Below are 22,146 nucleotides of genomic sequence, written 5' to 3'. Positions count from 1 at the left end.
TAAAAAAAAAAGGTATAAAAAATCTCCCTAACAGCAACAAAACATACAAACCATTTAAGGAAGAGGAAAGAGAAACACGTAGGACTTACACCAAGAAAACTACAGACTTCTGTAGCTGCTAAGAGAGCAACTGAGCAAATAGAGGAGTGGCATGACTTGAGACTTGGACTTGGGAAAACCTACGTACAAACACCCCATGGCTTGACGAAAGAACTGTACTTCAGTTTCTTCAATTACAAAATAAAGCGGAGAACACTCCCTAACACATCTCCTAGGCTTGATATAATGACTAGATTCTGAAAAATATCATAGTGCATAAAGTTCCAAGAAGCACACTTCTGAAAATTTATGCAAAAGACACATAAACCAAGACAAAGAAGAAAACACACACAACAGTAAACAAGACTTTACAAAACAGCAAAAACAAAAGGCATGAAATGATACTCTGCTTCTCAAACTAGGAAGACTATGTAAACTGCTCAAATTTTAATTAAGGAGGGTAGTGTGGGAAAGCAGTTGACAAAAGACCTCTGAGCTGTCAACAGGCAAGCTAAAATACAGTTGCCCTCACCAAGTAGTCAAAGAAATGCAAACTTGGGAGGAATTCATTTTTAACACAAAGCAGATCAGCAAAGAAGAAGATGGACGGTGGCCAGTGTTGGCACGGCCGTAGTAACATGCAAAGAGCTCAAATTCAGCCAGCAGGAAACTAAGCGTCCACCCTTCCCTTCCGCAGCAGGAAAGAGAACTGGTAAACCTCAAAAGCCTTTAACATGGTGTTTTCTTCTGGCACACCTGTTACAGCTACAGAAGTTTTGCCTAACGGAGTGATGAGCGTGTATGCTTTATCTAAGAGAGTGCGCACAGTATTATTGTGTGTAAGACAAACAGAAACAGGAAAGAATTTTAACATCTAAAATAGGAGATCTGAGGGTAGGTGTCTGGCACAGCAGTTAAATCATGCTTGGGACACCTGCAACCCACTTCGGAGTACTAGCTTCAAGTCCCAGCTACTCCAATCCGGATCTAGCTTCCTGCCTAGTGCATGTCCTGGGAGGTAGCAGGTGATGGCGTTAAGTACTTGGGTCCCTGTCATTCATGTGAGAAGCCCAAATGGAGTTCAAGCTCCTGGCTGTGGCAAGCACTTGGGAAGTAAACCAGCACATGGAACATCTGTTTCTGTCCTTCTCTCTCTCTTTCACATTAAATGCAAATACGTAAGAATTTAAAATACAGGAATTGTTAAATAAACCCTAATTCTCACCAGTAATCCACCTACCCGAAGTTCAGATCAACCAGGCTCATGCCATTCTTTGATGAAAAATGCTAATGACATATGGGGGGAGGGCAGAGGAAGTAGAGACAGGAAGTGGTGCTACCTGACCTTACAGACTTGGAGCAGACCTTGCAGGGGCTGACACTGTGGCGCAGCGATTTAAGCCACTATTTGCAACACCAGCATCCCTCTTACAAGCAAGTTCCAGTTCAAGTCCTGGCTGCTCCATTTCCAATCCAGTTCCTTGCTAACGCAACTGAGAAAGCAACAGAATTTGGCCCACGCACTTGGACCCCTGTTACCCAGCTCTGGCCATTGTGGACGTCTGAGGAGTAAACCAGAGAATCAAAGATCTTTTTTCTCTATCACTCCCTTTCTGTCACTGTGCCTTTCAAATAAACAAATCTTAAAGGGGGGGGGGGGGGGGGGACGAACACTCTACTATGCTACTATCTTCTTTAAAAAAGAAATGAAAATACCAAGCATTTTCTGGTGATCCCCTTGGGATAATCACTCTTGGGCCCAGTGGCCATACTATGCACTGAGACAGTCCAAGTAGCCTGCGGAGGCCCACAAAGAATGTGACCGAGGCTCACGGCCAAAGCTCTAGCCGAGTTCCCAGCGGACAGCTCGTACCAACTTGCCAGGCATATGAAAGACCATCTGGAAAGTTTATCCTCCAGCCCCTAACACAGGCTTGCACAAATTACAGATTTGTGAGCAAAACAACTTATTGTTCTTGTCTAAACCTCTGCATGTTGGAGTGGTTCCTTACTGCAACAGATAAATGTAACGTAAGTATGTAAATAAAAAAGCAACACATCCAGCCATAAAAAGTTTCCTACAGCAATAGACAATTTTAAAACAGAAATATCCAATAATATGTATGATGAGGGATATTTTTGCAGTTCTTGATATAATATTATTCAGCCATGACTAACAATCCTACAAAATTAAATAGGCTCATGACTTTGAGTGAAACAAACTAGACAAACTATCATATCAAAAATTAAAAACAGTGTCTGAGATTTATTTGTAATGTAATGATCCGAGTCCCTTATGATGCTGTAAATTGTGGAGCTGAGCCTAAAAATGGCTTATGCTCTAAATAAGTTCTTAGTCATTACAAAAAACAAAAACAGAAAGAACAATGATGACTTTGACTCCCTACAACTCGATGCTCAGGGCTCCATATTTAATCTGAAGCAGTGTTCACCACATGTCTACAACAGCGTTCGTCTCCTAACAGTTGAGGAGGGAAGGATTACAGGCTGCAGGCAAAGACTAGGTGCCTAGGATGAATAATCAAAACTACCTTTTGAGAACCAAAAATGACCTCGGGTCACTTCAGCTTGCAACCCACTATGTATTCAGCTTTGATTTAAATTCATCTTGTCACACAGCTCAACATACCTAAATAATACAAGTGGAAGGAAAGGGGCGGGAGCTGTTTAGTTCTATAACTCCAACGACAGTGCAACCAATTTGTGTCCAACATTCACAACCAGGAGCCAAAGGCACTAAGCAGTGCTTTCAGAATGGACATTTCTGTCTGAACACAAAGATGATGGCAGCAAATACTCACAACATTAAGAATTTGTCCAAAATATATGAAGCTTCCATCACAAAACAAAATATCTATCTCTGTCAAAATTAAGCAAAATGCTGAAGCATCCCTCCAGGACATAAAGACTGAAGTATCGGATGAACGAAAAGCAGCAATGAGGCAGAGAATCTCCAACTCCTCTCTCACACATTTTAAGAGGTAAAACTGATCTGCTTCTGACCGACTGTCACAGCTGAAAATCAATGAGGACAGACTGGTCATTAAATAATAGTCTTAAGAAAAACCAATGAGAAATCTTGTCGATAACTATGCTGGCACTATTTTGCTATGTAATACTGAAAATGTACTTAATAAATCTAAAATTTTTGGATCGCACTTTCCTTAAAGAACTTTAGTCAAGTATCTGCATAAGGGACTGGTGCTGTGGTGTCATAGGTTATTCCTCCACCTGCAGTGCCAGCATCCCATAAGGGTGCCAGTTCTAGTTCTGGCTGCTCCGCTTCTAATCCAGCTCCCTGCTGACGGCCTGGGAAAGCAGCGGAGGCTGGCCTAAGTACTTGGGCCCCTGCACCCACATCAAAGACCTGGAGGAAGCTCCTGGTTCCTGGTTTCAGAATGGCCTGGCTCCAGCCACTGCAGCCATTTGGGGAGTGAACCAGCAGATGGAAGATATCCATTTCTCTGTCTCTCCCTCTCAAATAAATAAATATTTTAAAAGAAAAGTATCTATATAAAATATCTTTGACAAGTTTTATACATGTGCATGAAAAATCTCACAACATAAATTCATGATCAGATTAATATGTACAGATTAATTTCCATTTTCTAAACACTTGATTAGCCACCACTGAGTCTGTATGCCTAGCAACATTGGGGGGAAAAAAAACACCAAGTAGACTCTCAACATCTAACTTTTTCACACTTTCACATCATGAAATTTCACAGTAATCAGTCACGGTACTTTCAAGTAATACGGAGATCAGTTGCTACAGGCTTATTTTTAATCACTGCTATGTACTTGGTCAAAACACTAACGCTAAAGCACCAGTTACAATCAGATTAGACTCCTAAAATAAAATTGGACAACAGCTAGCATCAACATCAATCAGGAAAGCCAAAAGTTACAAAGGCAGCATCTGTAGTCGGTATCAACATCATTCCGAAGGCAGCCATCTCACCAGTGAGCATCAGCAGATTCACCTGAGAGATGTGGTGTGGCTTTAGAAATCAATGTTTGCATTCATTTGATGTGACCTCCAAGGCACATGCAATCCAAAGTACCCATGATCAGTTATTCAGCTACAAAGTACACTCAAGGTTCTACCTCTCAGAGGAAAAAAAAAATAACTGAGGCAGGTGTGTGAAGCTACGTCACTACACAGCTGATGTAAGTGGTGTGAGCTCAGCTATAGTGGAGCACAGCTCCAGGAGTTTTTTACACGCTTTGGGATCCGTAACACCCAGAATCCGGCACTGAGTTTTACTGTATGGTCTTATTTCTAAAATCACACCAGTGATTCATACACAGAGCTGTCTACTGGTTTGTGGTCATCCTCACTGCTGGCGCCGCTTCTCCCTGTATGCGTTCAAACGCACACACGCATGTCCATGCAGACTTAGGACGACACACTCCCGTATAACCCACGCTCATCATCTGGCCGCAGCTCTGTCCAATGTTTCTTGCTAGTCTGACACTCATTCTGTGACAGATCCCTCGGGAAGCCCTTGTGGGAACGGCTCTCTCCCCAAGTTCACACATCCGTCTGTGACCCTTCTAACTGAAGATCCAAAGTGACTTCATACAATATATATATATATTTTTTTTCTTAGTTCACCTCCTCATTTCTCAAAAATTGTAAATGCCTTATTTACACTGAATTCTGGCACCAAAAGAAAGCTAATACAAAGTTTTCTGAATTTTCTGTGGTAAACAATCTCTTTTATTGAAAAGGAAGGGGAGGGACTTATTTGGGGTAGTGAATCTCAATTAAAAACAACACAACACCCAGGCATTGGTCCCCCTAAAGAACCACAAGTGTAGCTCCTTCTCTCTGTCCAGTAGGAAGCCAGAACCTTTTTGTTTGTTTCCAGGCTGCCTCCTTTCCCACTCACGCCAGTCTGTCAAACCAAACACTTGGAGAAAACCTGAGCTTTGCCATAATAAGGTTGGTAAACCAGCCCTTCACTCATGCGTAGACAAATGTAGGCACTCTTCTATAACGTAAAATAAAACAGGGGCTGGCGCCATGGCTCACTTGGTTAATCCTCCACCTGCGGTGTGCACCAGCATCCCTTGTGGGTGCCGGGTTCTGTCCCGGTTGCTCCTCTTCCAGTCCAGCTCTCTGCTGTGGCCCGGGAGGGCAGTGGAGGATGGCCCCTGCACCCACATGGGAGACCAGGAGGAAGCACCTGGCTCCTAGCTTCGGATTGGCGCAGTGCTGGCCATAGTGGCCATTTGCGGGGTGAACCAACAGAAAGAAGACCTTTCTTGGCCGGCACCGCGGCTCACTAGGCTAATCCTCCACCTGCAGCGCCGGCACACCGGGTTCTAGTCCTGGTCGGGGCATCGGATTCCATCCCGGTTGCCCCTCTTCCAGGCCAGCTCTCTGCTGTGGCCCGAGAGTACAGTGGAGGATGGCCCAGGTGCTTGGGCCCTGCACCCCATGGGAGACCAGGAGAAGCACCAGGCTCCTGGCTTCGGATCAGCGAGATGCACTGGCCGCAGCGGCCATTGGAGGGTGAACCAACGGCAAAGGAAGACCTTTCTCTCTGTCTCTCTCACTGTCCACTCTGCCTGTCCAAAAAAAAAAAAAAAAGACCTTTCTCTCTGTCTCTCACTATCTATATCTCTACCTGTCAAATAAAAAAATAAAACAAAACAATGGCTGTGGTGCCACAACCCATTAGGAAAGCCAATCATGGCCCTATACAGTCCTCTAGGATCCAGGTCAAGGTCATCAAGGTCATCTTGCAAAGTTTCCAGCCCTTTCTTCTCTGCTCACCATACTCCAAATCCACTGCCTTCTGTCTCTCCGCCAATCACCAAGCATTTTGCACATGGTAAACGTCCCATAAATGATAGATTGTTTTTCATTAGAAAAAACAGAATCTTGCATTTTGAACTAAAATTTGTCATACATTATTGAGCTATCAGAGATACATTTAATTAACTTGAGGAGAAGAGAGAGAATATGCCATCTCTCTGTCACTACCATTAAGTACAACTAAAAACTCTGGGCATTATACATAAGCAAACATACGAAGACTGACAGGTGGAGAGAGCAGACCAGGCCAGCTAGCGACCCTGGGACCTGAGGACCAACACAGCAATGCATGCACTGGGTTACATTTTGGCTTCACATATCCCAGGACCCTGGAAATAGCAACAGGTGTTACACAAATACACAGCTAAAACCAGATGGCTAAAGCCTAAGGACTAAGAAAGGGATGGCTACTCCCCTTTAGCTAAACACCATGGAAAAACCACGTCCCCACTACCATCAGCAGAGGGCAAGCAGGAAGCCCAGGACAAGGTCACGTGGTCACAACAAGCCATCCCAACACCATTCGCCGGCAGAGTCGCATCAGAGGAGATGAAACAGAGCAACGGAACTCCCAACCCAACATGAGGAGCCTGGAGCCCCACCCAGGCACAGCAGCGACAAGCCTCCCCTTCCCTCTCTCTGCTGTGATCCTATCAGAAAAGGCAGAGCGGAGCTGGGCGCTGTGGCATAGCAGGTTAACACCCTGGCTGAAGCATGGGGATCCTACATGGGTGCCGGTTCTAGTCCCGGCTGCTCCTCTTCCAACCCAGCTCTCTGCCATGGCCTGGGAAAGCAGAAGATGGCCCAAATCCTTGGGCCCCTGCACCCACGGAGGAGACCCGGAAGAAGCTCCTAGCTCCGGATTGGTGCACTCCAGTCTTTGTGGCCATCTGAGGAGCGAACCAACAGATGGAAGACCTCTTTCTCCGTCTCCACCTCTCTGTGTAACTCTTTCAAATTAAATCTTAAAAAAAAAAAAAACCACATAGTGAGAAGCCTGCTCCTTCACCACCTTTCATTAGCAAGGAGGCACCGCCCCCACACACCCCACCAGCGTCAGTGGACACAGGAACAAGGAACCCTCCCTCCACCAGCAAAGGTGGCAGCAGAGAAAGGCCTGAACTGCCACTCTTGTCAGAAGCAATGAGGGTGGCTCCCGTACCCCTGGGGTGTCAAAAGTTACCCAGCAGGGCCCTGGATGTCCACCTCCACCCGGCAGTGGCCTCCTTCCCCCTGCCACCGTGGTGTTAGAGGAAGCCTTCGGAAACAGAACACTTGCCTAAAATCCAGCGCCGTGGCTCAACAGGCTAATCCTCCGCCTTGCGGCGCCGGCACACCGGGTTCTAGTCCCGGTCGGGGCACTGATCCTGTCCCGGTTGCCCCTCTTCCAGGCCAGCTCTCTGCTGTGGCCAGGGAGTGCAGTGGAGGATGGCCCAAGTGTTTGGGCTCTGCACCCCATGGGAGACCAGGATAAGCCCCTGGCTCCTGCCATCGGAACAGCGCGGTGCGCCGGCCGCAGCGCGCTACCGCGGCGGCCATTAGAGGGTGAACCAACGGCAAAGGAAGACCTTTCTCTCTGTCTCTCTCTCACTGTCCACTCTGCCTGTCAAAAATAAAAAAAAAAAAAAGAAAGAAAGAAAGAAAAAAGAAAAATCCAGCGTCTGACAGCACACCAACACCCAGTGTTTCGTGAATGCCAAGTTGCAGTTCTGCATGATAGAAAACTGCTGAGGGTTTGGCTCACTGCAACGTGAATACACTTTGCCCTTGGCCTATGGTTCAGACAATGGTTAGTTGTCTCATCAGAGTACCTGGGTTCAACTCCTGGCCTGGGCCCCTGACCCCAGATTCCTGCTAATGCAGACCTGGGAGGTCTTGAATCCCTGACACCCACATGCAAGACTTTGACTTCCCAGCTGTTGGCTCCAGCCTTCGTTCAGCCCTGCCCATTGTGAGATTTGGGGGAGTCAGAGGATGGGACCCCTCCCCCCCAAATAAAAAAGATTTTTAACAGCACTAATACTAATCCAAATCAGAAGATTATTTAGCCTTCCGTACACTTCATTGTACAATCATTCATTTCTTTAACATGCACGGAATAGTGCCACACATTATCAAACGGCTAAAAATTAGCAAATGCAACTCATTTTACTGCTTCCGTGAATTAAGATATTTGAAGCTTAATCAATGCATGCCTGTGCCAAGGGTTAGGGACTCCAATACAACTTCTGACCTCTTATCACAGCTTCAACAGCAAAGCCACTCCAGCGTCACTTTTCCTAATTTCATGACTTAGAAAATTTAATGGCAAAACCTGGAAACACGAATGGCTTGGGGAAAAAAAAATCGCTTTGAGGTACAAACTTAGCAAAATCTAAATTAGAGCAGTTACAGTAAAAGGTGGTTGACTTTCTATTTGGTTCAAGATTACTATGCAAATCTCCTAGTTATTCACAATAGTCATGAAATCTTAACTTCCCTTATATAAAGCAAAATTTAACATGTTGCATTTAATGCAGAATAGCCATGCCTTAGAGGATCCCACTCCACAACTCACAGAACCATTACTGTTAACAGGATTCACAAAACACTGGCTAGAAATATGTATCCCTGTTCCATGGTACCAAATTAAAAAATGGAGTAAGTTGCACAATTGAAAAATCTCAACTTCGAGTCATCACTTTCCAAACATTAAACACGGCCCTTTAAAAAAAAATTTTTTTTTTTCACCTAACTCTAATATTCTCAAGCAAGGCTTCTCAAATCACAAAGTTAAAATGAATCACCTAGCAACCTCATTGAATTATAGACTAGGGGCCTGCACTGTAGTGCGGCTGGTTAAGCTGAGCACAGGGGTTTAAGTCCTACCTGTTCCACTTCAGATCCAACTCCCTGCGAATGCGTCCGAGAAGGCAGCGGAAGATGACCCAAGTGCTTGGGCCCTTGGCATCCACACTGGAGACCTGGATGGAAGTCCAGGCTCTTGGGTTCCGCTTGGCCCAGCCCCTTAGGTTATGCCTGGTCCAGCAATGTCCACTGTGGCCATTTGGGGAGTGAACCAATAAATGGAAGATATCTGTCTCTCCCTTTCAAACAAATAAATAAATCTTTAAAAAGTAAAAATAAAAAGAAGCAAAATCTGGGCATTGGGGCTAGCAGTTAGGACGCCTGTATCCACACTGACGTTCCTGGGTTCAACCCCCCGCCCTGTCTCCTGACTCCAGCTTCCTGCTAATGCAGACCTGGGAGGCAGCAGTCATGGCTGGACTTATTGGGTTTGTACCTCCCACGTGGGAGGTGTGCGTTGTTTTCCTGGTTCTTGACTCCTGCCCTAGCCTACCCTCTCACCCCCTAGCCACTTCCAGGGCTTGGAGAGTAAACAAAGGATCCCTCTCTCACACACACATTCCTTGTCTTCCTGCCTCTCAAATAATTCTTTTTTAATGTGGATTCTGATTCAAGAACTCTGCAGGGGCCCTGAGAGTCTGCGTTTCCCACACATACTCCCAGGTGACACCACCGCGTGGCCCAGAGAGCAGGACTGAGGCTGAGAAGGCCTAAGAAACCCGTGCACACAGGAAACTCTTCACTGTTCACTAGTAAAATGGGACACACAGGCAGAAGCCATTTGCTGGACCTCGGTTTTAATCACCCAAAGACTCTTAAAACATCTTCAGATGTGTGGGACAAAAACTGAGTAGAGTTCAAAGAGGTCCTTTGGGATGAGAGAAACGAAATTCTGCCAAGGTGACATTACTTGTAGGGGACAACAGGAGCATTTTAAAACGGAGTGACGGGTAACGGTCGGAGTCGAACCTTTTCCTGGATGAGTCTTTGCAGATGAATCCCGCAGGACAGCATGGCGGTGAACAGGGTCAGCATGTACTGCTGGACCCTGCAGATGGCAGAGGCCAGGCAGCCGATCACGGAGTTCAGGCCCACCTTCTCGATGACATTCTGGAAGGCAGCAGGCGAATGGCGAGTGATCCTGCACAAGGCCTGCGGAGACAGCACAGATCTGTGTCAAGCTCAAGTGCGCAACACCTGCTCCTGCGGAAACGAACAGAAGGTGCTCACCTTGCTTCCTTAGGCTTTTTTTTTTTTTTTTTTTTTCCACACAGAAAAAGTGGGAAGTTTTCAACAAAGGTAACAGGCAGACAATCATCTAGATGCCAAAGAAAAGCTAGTGGTATTTTAAGCCATCAGAAACGGGCTGGCGCTGTGGCACAGGTTAATAAGCTGCCACCTGTGATACAGGTTTCCCATACAAGCACCAATTTGAATCCTGGATGCCCCCCTTCCAATTCAGCTCCCTGCTTATGGCCTGGGAAAGCAGCGGGGGATGGCCCAAGTGCTTTGGGCCCCTGCCCTCACATGGGAGAGCTGAAAGAAGCTCCTAGCTACTGGCTTCAGATCGACCCAACTCCGGCTCTCCTGGGAGTGTGAACCAGCAAACACACGATCTCTCCAACTCTGTCTCTGTCTCCCTGTGTGCCTCCATGACTTTGAAATAATAACAAAAATATTTTTTTAAAAAGACATGAGAGGCTATCACAACCACAAATTGGTAAGCTAATTCTATTTAAAGAAAACCTTCCTCGTAAGCAACAAAAAAACATCACAAAACTTCATGTAGACAATGAGTTAGGTGCTTATGAAACAGTTATAACTTAAAAGTTTTGAGATAACACATTTTTAATTTACATTATATTCAGAGGCTTAATGCTCCAGTAAATAAACAGTTCAACAAACAAAAATTTAAAAAACCACAGTAGAGCAGGAAAATAGGCAAGGGCTATAAACAATCAAATTCAAACATGCTCAAGGCCGGCGCCACGGCTCACTAGGCTAACCCTCCGCCTGTGGCGCCAGCACCCCATATGGGTGCCGGGTTCTAGTCACGGTTACTCCTCTTCCAGGCCAGCTCTCTGCTGTGGCCCGGGAAGGCAGTGGAGGATGGCCCAAGTCCTTGGGCACCTGCACCCACATGGGAGACCAGGAGGAAGCACCTGGCTCCTGGCTTTGGATCGGCGCAGCGGGCCGGCCATAGCAGCCATTTAGGGGGTGAACCAATGGAAGGAAGACCTTTCTCTCTGTCTCTCTCTAACTCTGCCTGTCAAAAATAAAAATTGTTCAAATTCATTCATATGAAATAAATTGGAAAAGAGTCATAATACCATTAAAAATATAGTATATAATTCTTAACAATTTTACAAGGATTTATTTTTTATATTCAAATATTTATTTACTTACTTGAAAGTCATAGTTACAGAAAGAGAAGGAGAGAGATCCTCCATCTGCTGGTTCACTCCCCAGATGGCTTCAACAGCCAGGGCTGGGCTATCTACTGCTTCTACTTCCAGGCCACTAGCAAGGAGCTGGATCAGAAGTGAAGTAGTAAGGATGTGAACCAGCACCCATATGGGATGTCAATGTCACAGGCAGTGGCTTTACCTGGTATGCCACAATGACAGCCCAAATTTGATCAAGATTTAAAATACAGTTTAGGCCAGCGCTGCGGCTTACTAGGCTAATCCTCCGCCTGCGGCGCCGGCACACCAGGTTCTAGTCCCGGTTGGGGTGCCGGATTCTTTCCTGGTTGCTCCTCTTCCAGTCCAGCTCTCTGCTGTGGCCCGGAAAGGCAGTGGAGGATGGCCCAGGTGCTTGGGCCCTGCACCCGCATGGAAGACCAGGAGAAGCACCTGGCTCCTGGCTTTGGATCAGCACGGTGCGCCAGCCACAGCAGCCATTGCGGGGTGAACCAACGGAAAAGGAAGACCTTCCTCCCTGTCTCTCTCTCTCTCTCACTGTCCACTCTGTGTAAAAAAAAAAAAAAAAAAAAAAAGAAAGAAAATAAAGTTTAGAGATTGGCACTGTGGCATAGCAGGTAAAGCCTACACCAGGAGTGCCAGCATCCCATATGGGCGCCAGTTCCAGTACTGGCTGCTCCACTTCCAATATGGTCCGGAAAAACAGTGGAACGTGGCCCCAGTGCTTGGGCCCCTGCACCCAAATTGGAGACCTGGAAGGAGCTCCTGGCTCCTGGCTTCAGATCAGCCCTGCTCCAGCCATTGTGGTCATCTGGGGAGTGAGCCAGCAGATGAAGACCTCTCTCTCTGCTTCTCTTTAACTCTGCTTTTCAAATAAATAAATAAATAAATCCTTGTTAAAAGGTTTAACAGCATACTGTATTTGCAGCAAAACAGATACACACTGGCATTCTTTTTTGTTTGTTGATTTTTTTATTTTTAGCTCCCATATATAAGGGAGTACATGGGGTATTTGTCTTTTTGTGTCCAGCTTTTTTCATTCAACATGTTGCTCAAAGGTTCCAACCATTTTGATGCAAATGACAGAATTTCATTTCTACAGCTGTGTAATATTCCACTGTGTATCTATACGACACTTTCTTGAACCATTCATCTGATGAGGGTTACCTAGGTTAATTCCTTAATTTGGCTTTTAAGCTAACAGGCACTATGGCGTAGCAGGTAAAGCCGCTGCTTGCAGTGCCGGCATCCCATATGGGCACCGGTTCTAGTCCCGGCTGCTCCACTTCCGATCCAGCTCTCTGCTATGGCCTGGGAAAGCAGAAGATGGCTCAAGTCCTTGGGCCCCTGCACTCATGTGGGAGACCCGGAAGAAGCTCCTGGCTCCAGATCAGTGCAGCTGCGGCCGTTGTGGCCATCCGGAGAGTGAATCAGCAGATGGAAGACTTCTCTCTCTCTGCCTCTCCTCGCTCTGTGTAACTCTGACTTAAATAAGGCCGGTGCCATGGCTTAACAGGCTAATCCTCCGCCTTGCGGCGCCAGCACACTGGGTTCTAGTCCCGGTTGGGGCGCCGGATTCTATCCCGGTTGCCCCTCTTCCAGGCCAGCTCTCTGCTATGGCCCGGGAGTGCAGTGGAAGATGGCCCAAGTCCTTGGGCCCTGCACCCGCATGGGAGACCAGGAGAAGCACCTGGCTCCTGCCTTTGGATCAGCACGGTAGCAACAAATCAATTAATTACATTTAAAAAGAAAAGAGGGGCCGGCACTGTGCCACAGAGGGTTAACGCCATGGCCTTAAGCGCCGGCATCCCATATGCGTGCCAATTCGAGTCCCGACTGCTCCATTTCCCATCCAGATCTCTGCTATGGCCTGGGAAAGCAGTAGAAGATGGCAAAATACTTGGGCCCCTGCATCCACGTGGGAGACCCAGAAGAAGCTCCTGGCTCCTGGCTCCAGATCGGCGCAGCTCCAGCTGTTGCAGCCAATTGGGGAGTGAACCAACGGATGGAAGACTTTTCTCTCTCTCTCTCTGTGTCTCTCCTCTCTCTGTTTAACTCTTTCAAATAAATAAATACATAATTGAAAGATTTGAAAAGATTTATTAATCTTTAAAAAAAAGATTAACAAAAACTATGAGAAGAAGATGATGGTGAGCCAGATTTTCAAGAGTCAAAAATAAATGGGAGTTAAAGAAAAAAAAAAGAATCCAGTCTGCAGAGAACAGGACAAACACCCACAAGAAGATATGACGATGCGGATCATGTTCCAGGAAAGGCAAGCTTTCCTATACTCATGGAACAGATCACTATAGCAGACTTTTTTTAATTAAATATTTGCAGGAAAGATTGTCTTATTGATAATGTGCACATTTATCATTATTTCTGAAGTGACTAATTAAACAAAATGTTTAATTGCAAACGCGCATTTGCAAAGCACTAACAATATACTTTCCCTTTTAAAGCAAAGTTTCCCTTTCATTGCGGAACTGTCATTTCAGACATTTAGAAAATTCTGTCGTGGCAGTAACTGACTCCATTTCAAATATATAGACACAACCTTCAAGAAATTCATGGAAATGTGTACTTCAAAAACATTTATGCATGGATTTCATTGATTTTTTATGCTAACATTTTTAATTCCACTTTCACAAACTACTTCAAGCATGTACATACCAGGGATTGATATTCATTTATAGACAGTCATATTAGATTGAGATTTCATCAAGTAATTAAGCTATTTTGGACACCTTTCAACATTTTGATCTCTCCTCTTTCTTTCAGGGAACAGGTGGTTAAGTCAGATGTTGTGGTATAGAAACAGTTAAAGTACAGTTCTTCAAATCTAAAGTCCAAATTGGGTAAGTTTTGGTACTGAAGCAACAATATCTGAAACTAGGAATATGAAAAATTAATTCAGTAACAAGAAATCTGGTCCTGATAAAAAAGATTGGCAAAAGTTTCTAAAAGGCATCCACAATCAATTTAAGATAATTGCTATTTATGAAATCAAAACAGCATTGTTTCAACGTTGTTTATCCAAGTATTTTTTTAAAAAGCATTTAAAATGACGTCCTTCCAAGATTACATTATAGTCGGAATTTTTCAAGCCGACTCTAATTCTCCCGACAGGGACTTGAACACAGCAAACAGTGAGTCTCGCGAGCACCACACAATCCTTGGGGGAAGTGGCAGAGCACAACGGACTCTGTGGATACCAAGTCCCTACCCAGTTATAATGAGAGAGTTTCTAGATACGAGACTCGTCCACACTACTGCTAAGTGGTACTCGAAGCACTGGCAGTGCAGCTAGCATCGCTCCTGTTCAGGCCGCTGCCACGAAGCCTCAGAGACTTCTCACTTGGGAAAGCGCGAGCAGAAAGCCCTCGCTAAGGAGTCCCCTCTACCAGCAGACTCAGAGGCGAGCCTGGAGCAGCCGAGAGGACGCGCACCCTTTAGGACCCATCAGCGTTGGATTTTATTTATTTTAAAAGAAAATCACACATCAAGGCTGAATGTACTTGTTTTTTAAATATTTGCTGATTGAAATACAGTCTGAGAAAACATCCCCAAGTAGGGGGAAATCTCCCATTCAAAATTCACTTAGAAACTTGCTTCTGAAAGAAGACTTAGCATGGCCTCCAGAACGTGGGTGTTCTTATAGTCTACTGAATAAAACTAAGTCCCAAGAACTAGACGAACTGAAATGTCCAAGTTGGGTACCTATCCGACACACAAAGGGCATCACCGATTTCTTGTCTGGTGTTTTCAGTGACACTTATTGATGTCACACAACATTCCCCAGGAGATTTTCCAGATGATGCACCCTCATCTGATCCCTGGAAGACAGCACAGGGGCAGGGGTGGACACAGAAGAGGAAGGAATCCATGCCGCTGGACAAAGCTGCGCAGCCCCAGCGAGAGCCCCTGCCCCAATGCGCTGGTTCACTTCTTCACACTTGCACAATTACCATTACGCTAATCATCGCCCTCATTGGGACCTTTCTGCTCAGTCCACCTCCACGACTTCCTCTGGTTTTATTTTCTATACAGAGATTCTCTAAAATCCCCAGAATTCTAACAATCGTTTTATTAATGTCCAAATCAGGTCCACTTCTTCCAACAACCAATACCACGGATGCCAATTCCAGGTCAGTAAGGCCAATCAATCATGGTGTGCTCCAAGCCTTGTCAGAGTTTCCTAGGAGCCCCAAGACCTAGTGCACTGGTTTACTCAAATTTCAGCAGGCAAACAGAGTACTGGGCCTCTCCACCCAGAGCTTCTGATTCAAGGGGTGTGAGTTCAGACCCAAAAACAAGCAAGTTCACAGGTGATACTGACACTTCTGTAGGGGAATCTGCTGGGGTCAGGAGGTCACTGGGAGAAGGGAGTCATACCATCGGTGACAGAGGCAGCACATGCACATGCCTAGAAGGGAGTGAGGAGCAGGCTGGTTGCTGTCTCATCACACATCATTCATTCAGCCAAATCAGATCCACTGAGCATCCACCAAGTACTCAGGAAAGGGGCACTTGTCCTGTAGCAGACACACTACTAGGAAAAAACTGTCCTTAAGTAGGCTAATTCATAGAGAAAACTGTTCATAGACAGGTTAGTTACTAGGGGGAAATGCCCATCAACAGATTAATCAATGAATAGGGAAAGCTGTCCGTAAGTAGGCTGTAAGAAATCACAAGTGTAGCGGAGGAGGAACCAGGAACATCCTAAGCAGACAGCTGGCCCCCGTATGCCTCAGTCCACAGGAAGCGCACACAGAGAACACCTCAGCCTGGGAGAAGGTCCTGAGGCAAGGAAACGCTTGGAATTCTAGAAAATGTCTGAGCGTGAAGTTTGGTTAGGCACAGTGAGTGAGGGGATGTGGGCGAGCAGACAGGACACAAGACACAGGCAGGGGCTGAGTCATGAGAGGTGCTCCAAGGTCATGTTAAGAATTCTGATCTCAACCAGCGCGGTCGCTCACTAGGCTAATCCTCCGCCTGCGGCGCCGGCACACTGGGTTCTAGTCCCGGTCGGGGCACTGGATTCTGTCCCGGTCGCCCCTCTTCCAGGCCAGCTCTCTGCTGTGGCCCGGGAGTGCAGTGGAGGATGGCCCAAGTGCTTGGGCTCCTAAACCCATATAGGAGACCAGGAGAAGCACGTGGCTCCTGGCTTCGGATCGATGCAGTGCGTGGTGGCCATTTGGGGGGTGAACCAATGGAAAAGGAAGACCTTTCTCTTGTCTCTCTCACGGTCTAACTCTGCCTGTCTACCCCAAGGGGTACATGAACCTCAGGATGACTGCCTGGAAGGAGACTGCAGAGAGACATTAAGAAGGACAGGTCTCTTGGTGAGGCCTCCTGGGGAGGAGGCCATTGCCAGTCCTCGCCAGGACGTGTGCGACCTGTCCTCAGAAAGCACTCAGGGCCCATGACCTCAGTTCTTAGGAAGTCCTCTACAGATCTCTTACAGTACAGGTGCTGCTCTCTGAAGGCTATGACACTGACATAACTTGGTGTGATGTCCTTGCTCTGGGCTGAACATGACTTGGCTCCCAAAATTCAGGGAGACTGAACTTCAAGGTCTTATGTTGATGGTTGATAGATCAAGGGTGGAGACATGACCCCAATTATGGGGGCTTGAGAGGTGGGCCTGAAGGGAGGTCTTTGGTCATTGGGGCCCTGCCCCCAGAGGGCAGATCCTGGGAGAGACTTGGCTGTATGAGCCCAGGGTGCTACTTCTGCAACGAGCCTCCGCCAGGTTGCAGACTCACGGGGCCGCCTGATCCTCAACCATGAACTTCCAAGGTGCAAGCCAAGATAAACCTTTCCCTTCCGGAGAAGTCTCCTCTCTCCCTCTCTCCTCTCCCCCCCTCTCTCCCTCTCTCTCTGGTCTTTTAGTTAGAGCAATGAAAATCTAACCCAGACAATCCTTAAACAATGATCTCCTGTTGCCTTTCCCTCTTTTGTGGTTCGCAGGACTTCGGCAGCCTGTTTTTCTGTGACTCTTGGTAAAGAAGGGGGCTTAATGTTATTAACTTCTTGCCCTGGGTTCACACAAGAGACAAGAGCCCTCAAATCTTTGCAGGAAAATTTCTAAGTTGTAATCAAGGTTGCCCCTCTTCCAGGCCAGCTCTCTGCTGTGGCCCAGGAGTGCAGTGGAGGATGGCCCAAGTCCTTGGGCCCTGCACCCCATGGGAGACCAGGAGAAGCACCCGGCTCCTGGCTTCGGATCAGCGCGGTGTGCTGGCCGCGGCGGCCATTGGAGGGTGAACCAACGGCAAGGGAAGATCTTTCTCTCTATCTCTCTCTCTCACTATCCACTCTATCTGTCAAAAAAAAAAAAAAAAAAAAAAAAAAAAGACAAACAGGGATGAACAAGACACGGTCCCGGATTTCACAGAGCTACACTCTGTCAGATAGATTAATAAACTAACATAACTAATGCACTAAGGAAAATGTGCTAAATGCTTTAAACATCAATGTCACTCTCAAAATCAAAGCACTCATCAGTTCTCAACTTCTACCTAGTACTCCGAATGAAGTATTGCCAAGTCTTCCAAAAATGAAACGGTGACTTGTTCCAGAATTTAAACAGAAAGGGCAGAGGAGGAGCTAAGATTTTATCAAATTCACTCTGAGGGGGACAGAGTTGGTACAGCCCTCGGAAAACCACTGAGGAAGCTACACCTGCGGTTCAGGTGAGAGATGGGGGTGGCCTGGATCATGGGGCAACAATACAGCTGCCGAGAGGGAGACAGAGCTGACAGATGCTGACATTTCAGAATCACATGACAGGCTGATGAGCTGCTCGTCAATGGTGAAAGGGAAGGACTTATGGGAAGGCAAAGTATCAGAGATGACCTCTGACCTTGCTTTCCTGTTTTTTTTTTTTTTTTAAGAGTTATTTCTTTATTTGAAAGAGTTACACAGAGAGAGGAGAGTCAGAGAGAGAGACAGAGACAGAGAGGTCTTCCATCCGCTGGTTCACTCCCCAGTTGGCCGCAACGGCTGGAGCTGCGCCAACCTGAAGTCAGGAGCTTCTTTGGGTCTCCCACATAGGTGCAGGAGCCCAAAGACTTGGGCCATCTTCCACTGCTTTCCCAGGCCATAGCAGAGAGCTGGATCAGAAGAGGAGCAGCCGGGCCTCAAACCTGCACCTATAAGGGATGCCAGCACGTCAGGTCATTAACCCGCTGTGCCACAGCGCTGGCCCCAGACCTTGCTTTCCTTAACCCAACTTCTCTCTCCTCCCCACTCAGCTTCAGTATGCCAGGGTCTGCATAAGAGGAGCAGCGAGGGAACAGACGGGGCTGAGCCGCAGAGCAGCCACTGGTGTAGTGGGCAAGGGAGATGGAGGCTGACAAAGAGGAGGCGGCCCCAGTGAGCGGGAGTTTGTGACACCAAGGGAAAGAACTGCTCAGTCAAGAGAACGCAATGGCAACCAGGCTTGTCTCTGGAGGAGAAGAAATCTACAAACACACCAGAGGCATGCCTACAGCGAATCCTGAGGCACTGTAGTAACACTGGAAGCACCAATCTGATTTTTCTAAACATGTACAAAATAAGATTTTTTTTAAAAAAATTCCAAATGCATGTGTATCCGTGGGGACGTATATTATTTTCCAGCTGTTTCTAGAAAACAGTAACGCCTCCAACAAGGAGCACCAAGATGTGCATTTCTAGACACCAAGGATTTCCCTGGAGAAGTGATGGGTCCCTGGGCTGGAGCAGGAGAAGCCCAAGACGAGCCCAGGACACTGTGTGGAGTCAGAAGGTAAGAAGTGTCCAAGCCATGACAGCAGTCAGTCAGAAGGATACAGACCCCAGCTTAAAGGGATCCCAGCAGCCTCCCCTAGGATGACTTGGGCATTTAAACAATGAGTAGTAGCAGCGCTGGCAGCAGGGATACATTTCAATCCACTGAATAAAACGGGCACCTGTGGGTCCACAGTGACACTCACAGACACATAACTGCAGGAGGAGGACAAACACCTCCTCAAAAACAAATTCCAACCAGAGCCTGGGGCCTGGGGCCTGCGGTTGAAGAACTCCTGGGTAGCATGGAGAGAGTGGTTTCTGAAGGATCAGAAAACAAAACGAACAAAAAGAACCTGCAAGACGGCAGGGCAAGGTGATGGCCGAGGAAGATACCAGCAGTCGCCGCCGCACAGAGGCACCGATTTGAACAGCTGCTTGTGTCCCCACGTTCCCTTCACAGGAGCCACAGAAGCCCAGCGCGAGGCCACAGCGCCTGGTTTTAGTCTACTGGTCAGGAAGAACAGAGCCAAGAAGGCAGCAAGGAGCAAAGAGCGGCCTGTGACGACCCTCCTTCAGTTCCAGGTAGACAGGGTGGACAGCGACACCTTGCCTCTTGCTTGGGCTAGGGAGAGGGATTCAAGCCCAAACCTTCGACTTGAGACCAAGTACCAGGCCCACTACAGTGAAACTGTCACACAGGACCCCATGTCCACTGCACTCAGGACAATATCTGGACCCTGCTTAGCCAAGGTACCAGAGACCATGTACAACTGCTGAAAGATAGAAAAGCAGAGGTTTCAATTGCTGGGGAACAGGACCAGAAAATAGCACAGGACAGTGCCCTAGAGGCCAGTGACGGTCAGCCATGGTCAGCCACAGGAAGACCCAGCACCGGGCCACTATCCCCAGGCCAGTGCTCACAGAGCCTCTCTATCTACTCCAGCATCAGGCAGAGGCCTGCACCCCTGCAGGATGAACTTCCTTAGGCATGTGCCACCAGCAGCCTCACGCATACCTGGTACACACACTCCTGAGACCGACAAGACTCAATGACCACGTATCCAGGCATCAAAGCTTAGTGTCATCTTGGGAAGTCGCAGGACTGTCCCCACCACACCATCCCCAACCTGGGGTAGACAGTGTCAAGTCACTCTTTAACCTCTGGGGAGTAGGAAGGGAAACTGATTAGACCTTCACCTTGGAGCCCAGGTCCACTGCCACCACAGTAAGATCCAGCACCAGATATAGCCCAAAGGTCCCTGCACCAAGGACAGAATTAACAGAGCCTCTTGGACTTGGTCCAGGGTAAGGTCGGAAGTCCTGCACCGTGGTAAGGCAAACTCATGCTTCAGCATGCATCACCCCCAGCCTCACACAGTGCTGACACGCATCTGTGACAAGAGCAGGGCCCTGAGACTCTGAGAATTAGATGCAACTCAGCTGAGGGTCAAGGCTGCTGGTCTAAGGCCTGCCTTCACCATCCCTCCCAAATAGGAGCAGACAGTAAGGAAGAATACCTGAGCTACTGGAGAGCAGTGAGAACAGGACAGTGTCTCAGAACTCAGTGCCAGGCTGACACAACCCACCCTAGACAAAGCCCCGTAGTCCCCACCTCCCCAAGAGTACCTGGGGATGGAGACTCTCTGAACCTGCTCCGGTGCCAAGCACAGACTCACGGTCAGAGTTGATGGGATTGAAATCCCCGTCAGCATCACCTGTGGCTTGCTGCAGAAGCCAGGAACCGTGAGAGCATCTCCACAGACGGCAGCCCATAGCAGTATGAGTCTTGGTCCTACACCCACGTTGGGCTGGTATCCGCAGGCTGTGGGATCTGGGTATGATCAAGCATTGTGGCACTGGTGGCCATAGGACCAGGCATCTGAGCCTAATCCAGACTCAGAGAGAGCCCTGTAGGAATAGGATATCCCCTTTCCAACAGCTCCCCAGTTCATCCTCAACAACATACCATCACAGACAAGGGCCAAGCCTGGGCTTGAAGCACCCTCTAGTGCTGAAAGAATAACAAGACAACCAACAGAAGACTCCCAGAAACCTCAATTTAAAACACCATCAGGCCGGTGCCATGGCTTAACAGGCTAATCCTCCGCCTTGCGGCACAGGCACACCGGGTTCTAGTCCCGGTCGGGGCACCGGATTCTGTCCCGGTTGCCCCTCTTCCAGTCCAGCTCTCTGCTGTGGCCCGGGAGTGCAGTGGAGGATGGCCCAAGTGCTTGGGCTCTGCACCCCATGGGAGACCAGGAGAAGCACCTGGCTCCTGCCTTCGGATCAGCGAGATGCGCCAGCTGCAGCGGCCATTGGAGGGTGAACCAATGGCAAAAAGGAAGACCTTTCTCTCTGTCTCTCTCTCTCTCACTATCCACTCTGCCTGTCAAAAAAAAAAAAAAAAAAACCATCAATCTTTTTTTGACACATCAAGCATGTTTACAGCCTTGGAGAAACTAAGCAGTGTGCTTAAAACTTCTCAGACAGACATAAACAAAGCCAGGTTATACAAACAGGAAGAAATATCTGATCTTTCGATACACCAATGACACAGCACACAACCAAGCATCAAGAGCTTTCAAGGCAAGATGAACTCACGTAATCAACAAAATAAAGCACCAGACAACTGGTAGGAGAGCAGCTGAAATATGCAAATTTTCAGACAAAGAATTCAAAATAGCTATTTTAAGAAACTTCAGTCAGCTTGAAGGAAACACAATTCTAACATAATTAACAGAGAAGCTAAGTAATTTTTAAAAAATAAAACAAACCCTGACATTGAAAAGTATACTAAACAAAATTTAAAATGTGATAGAAGGCCCTAGTAGCAGAAAAGATCAAACAGAAGAAAAAGAATTATCACACTCAAAGACAAGGAATCTGAAAACACAGAGGGGACCAGCACTGTGGCACAGGGGGTTAAGCCACTGCCTGGGACACCAGCACGCCTTGTGAGTGCTGGTGCCAGTCCCAGCTGCTCTGTTTCCAATCCAGCTCCCTGCTTATGCACCTGGAGAAGCAGTAGATGATGGCTCACGTACTTGGACCCTGCCACCCACATGGGAGACCTGGATGGAGTTCCAGGTTCCTGGCTTCAGTCTGGCCCAGCCCTGGCCATTGCAGCTATTTGGGGAGTGAACCAACAGATGGAAAAAACTTCCTCATTCTTGTTAGCACACTCGTTGTTTGACTCTGCCTTGCTAATAAATATTTAAAAAGAAAATTAAAGAA

The 22,146-nt window shown here is 47.3% G+C and overlaps 1 protein-coding gene across 5 annotated transcripts in view; it reads right to left on the bottom strand.

Moving 5' to 3' along the window:
* ULK4 (unc-51 like kinase 4) overlaps nt 1–22,146 on the bottom strand; it is a 597,001-nt gene that overhangs the window by 440,600 nt on the left and 134,255 nt on the right. For all 5 annotated transcript variants that reach the window (XM_062200117.1, XM_062200120.1, XM_062200121.1 and 2 more), the window contains one exon: nt 9,704–9,886. In XM_062200117.1, coding sequence (XP_062056101.1) covers nt 9,704–9,886 — 183 coding nt within the window. The remainder of the gene's footprint in view (nt 1–9,703; nt 9,887–22,146) is intronic.

Source organism: Lepus europaeus, chromosome 9 (genome assembly GCF_033115175.1).
Source record: "Lepus europaeus isolate LE1 chromosome 9, mLepTim1.pri, whole genome shotgun sequence".
Lineage (NCBI taxonomy): Eukaryota > Metazoa > Chordata > Mammalia > Lagomorpha > Leporidae > Lepus > Lepus europaeus.
Note: the sequence above shows the minus strand (reverse complement) of the source record. Positions and strands in the feature narration are given on the sequence as shown.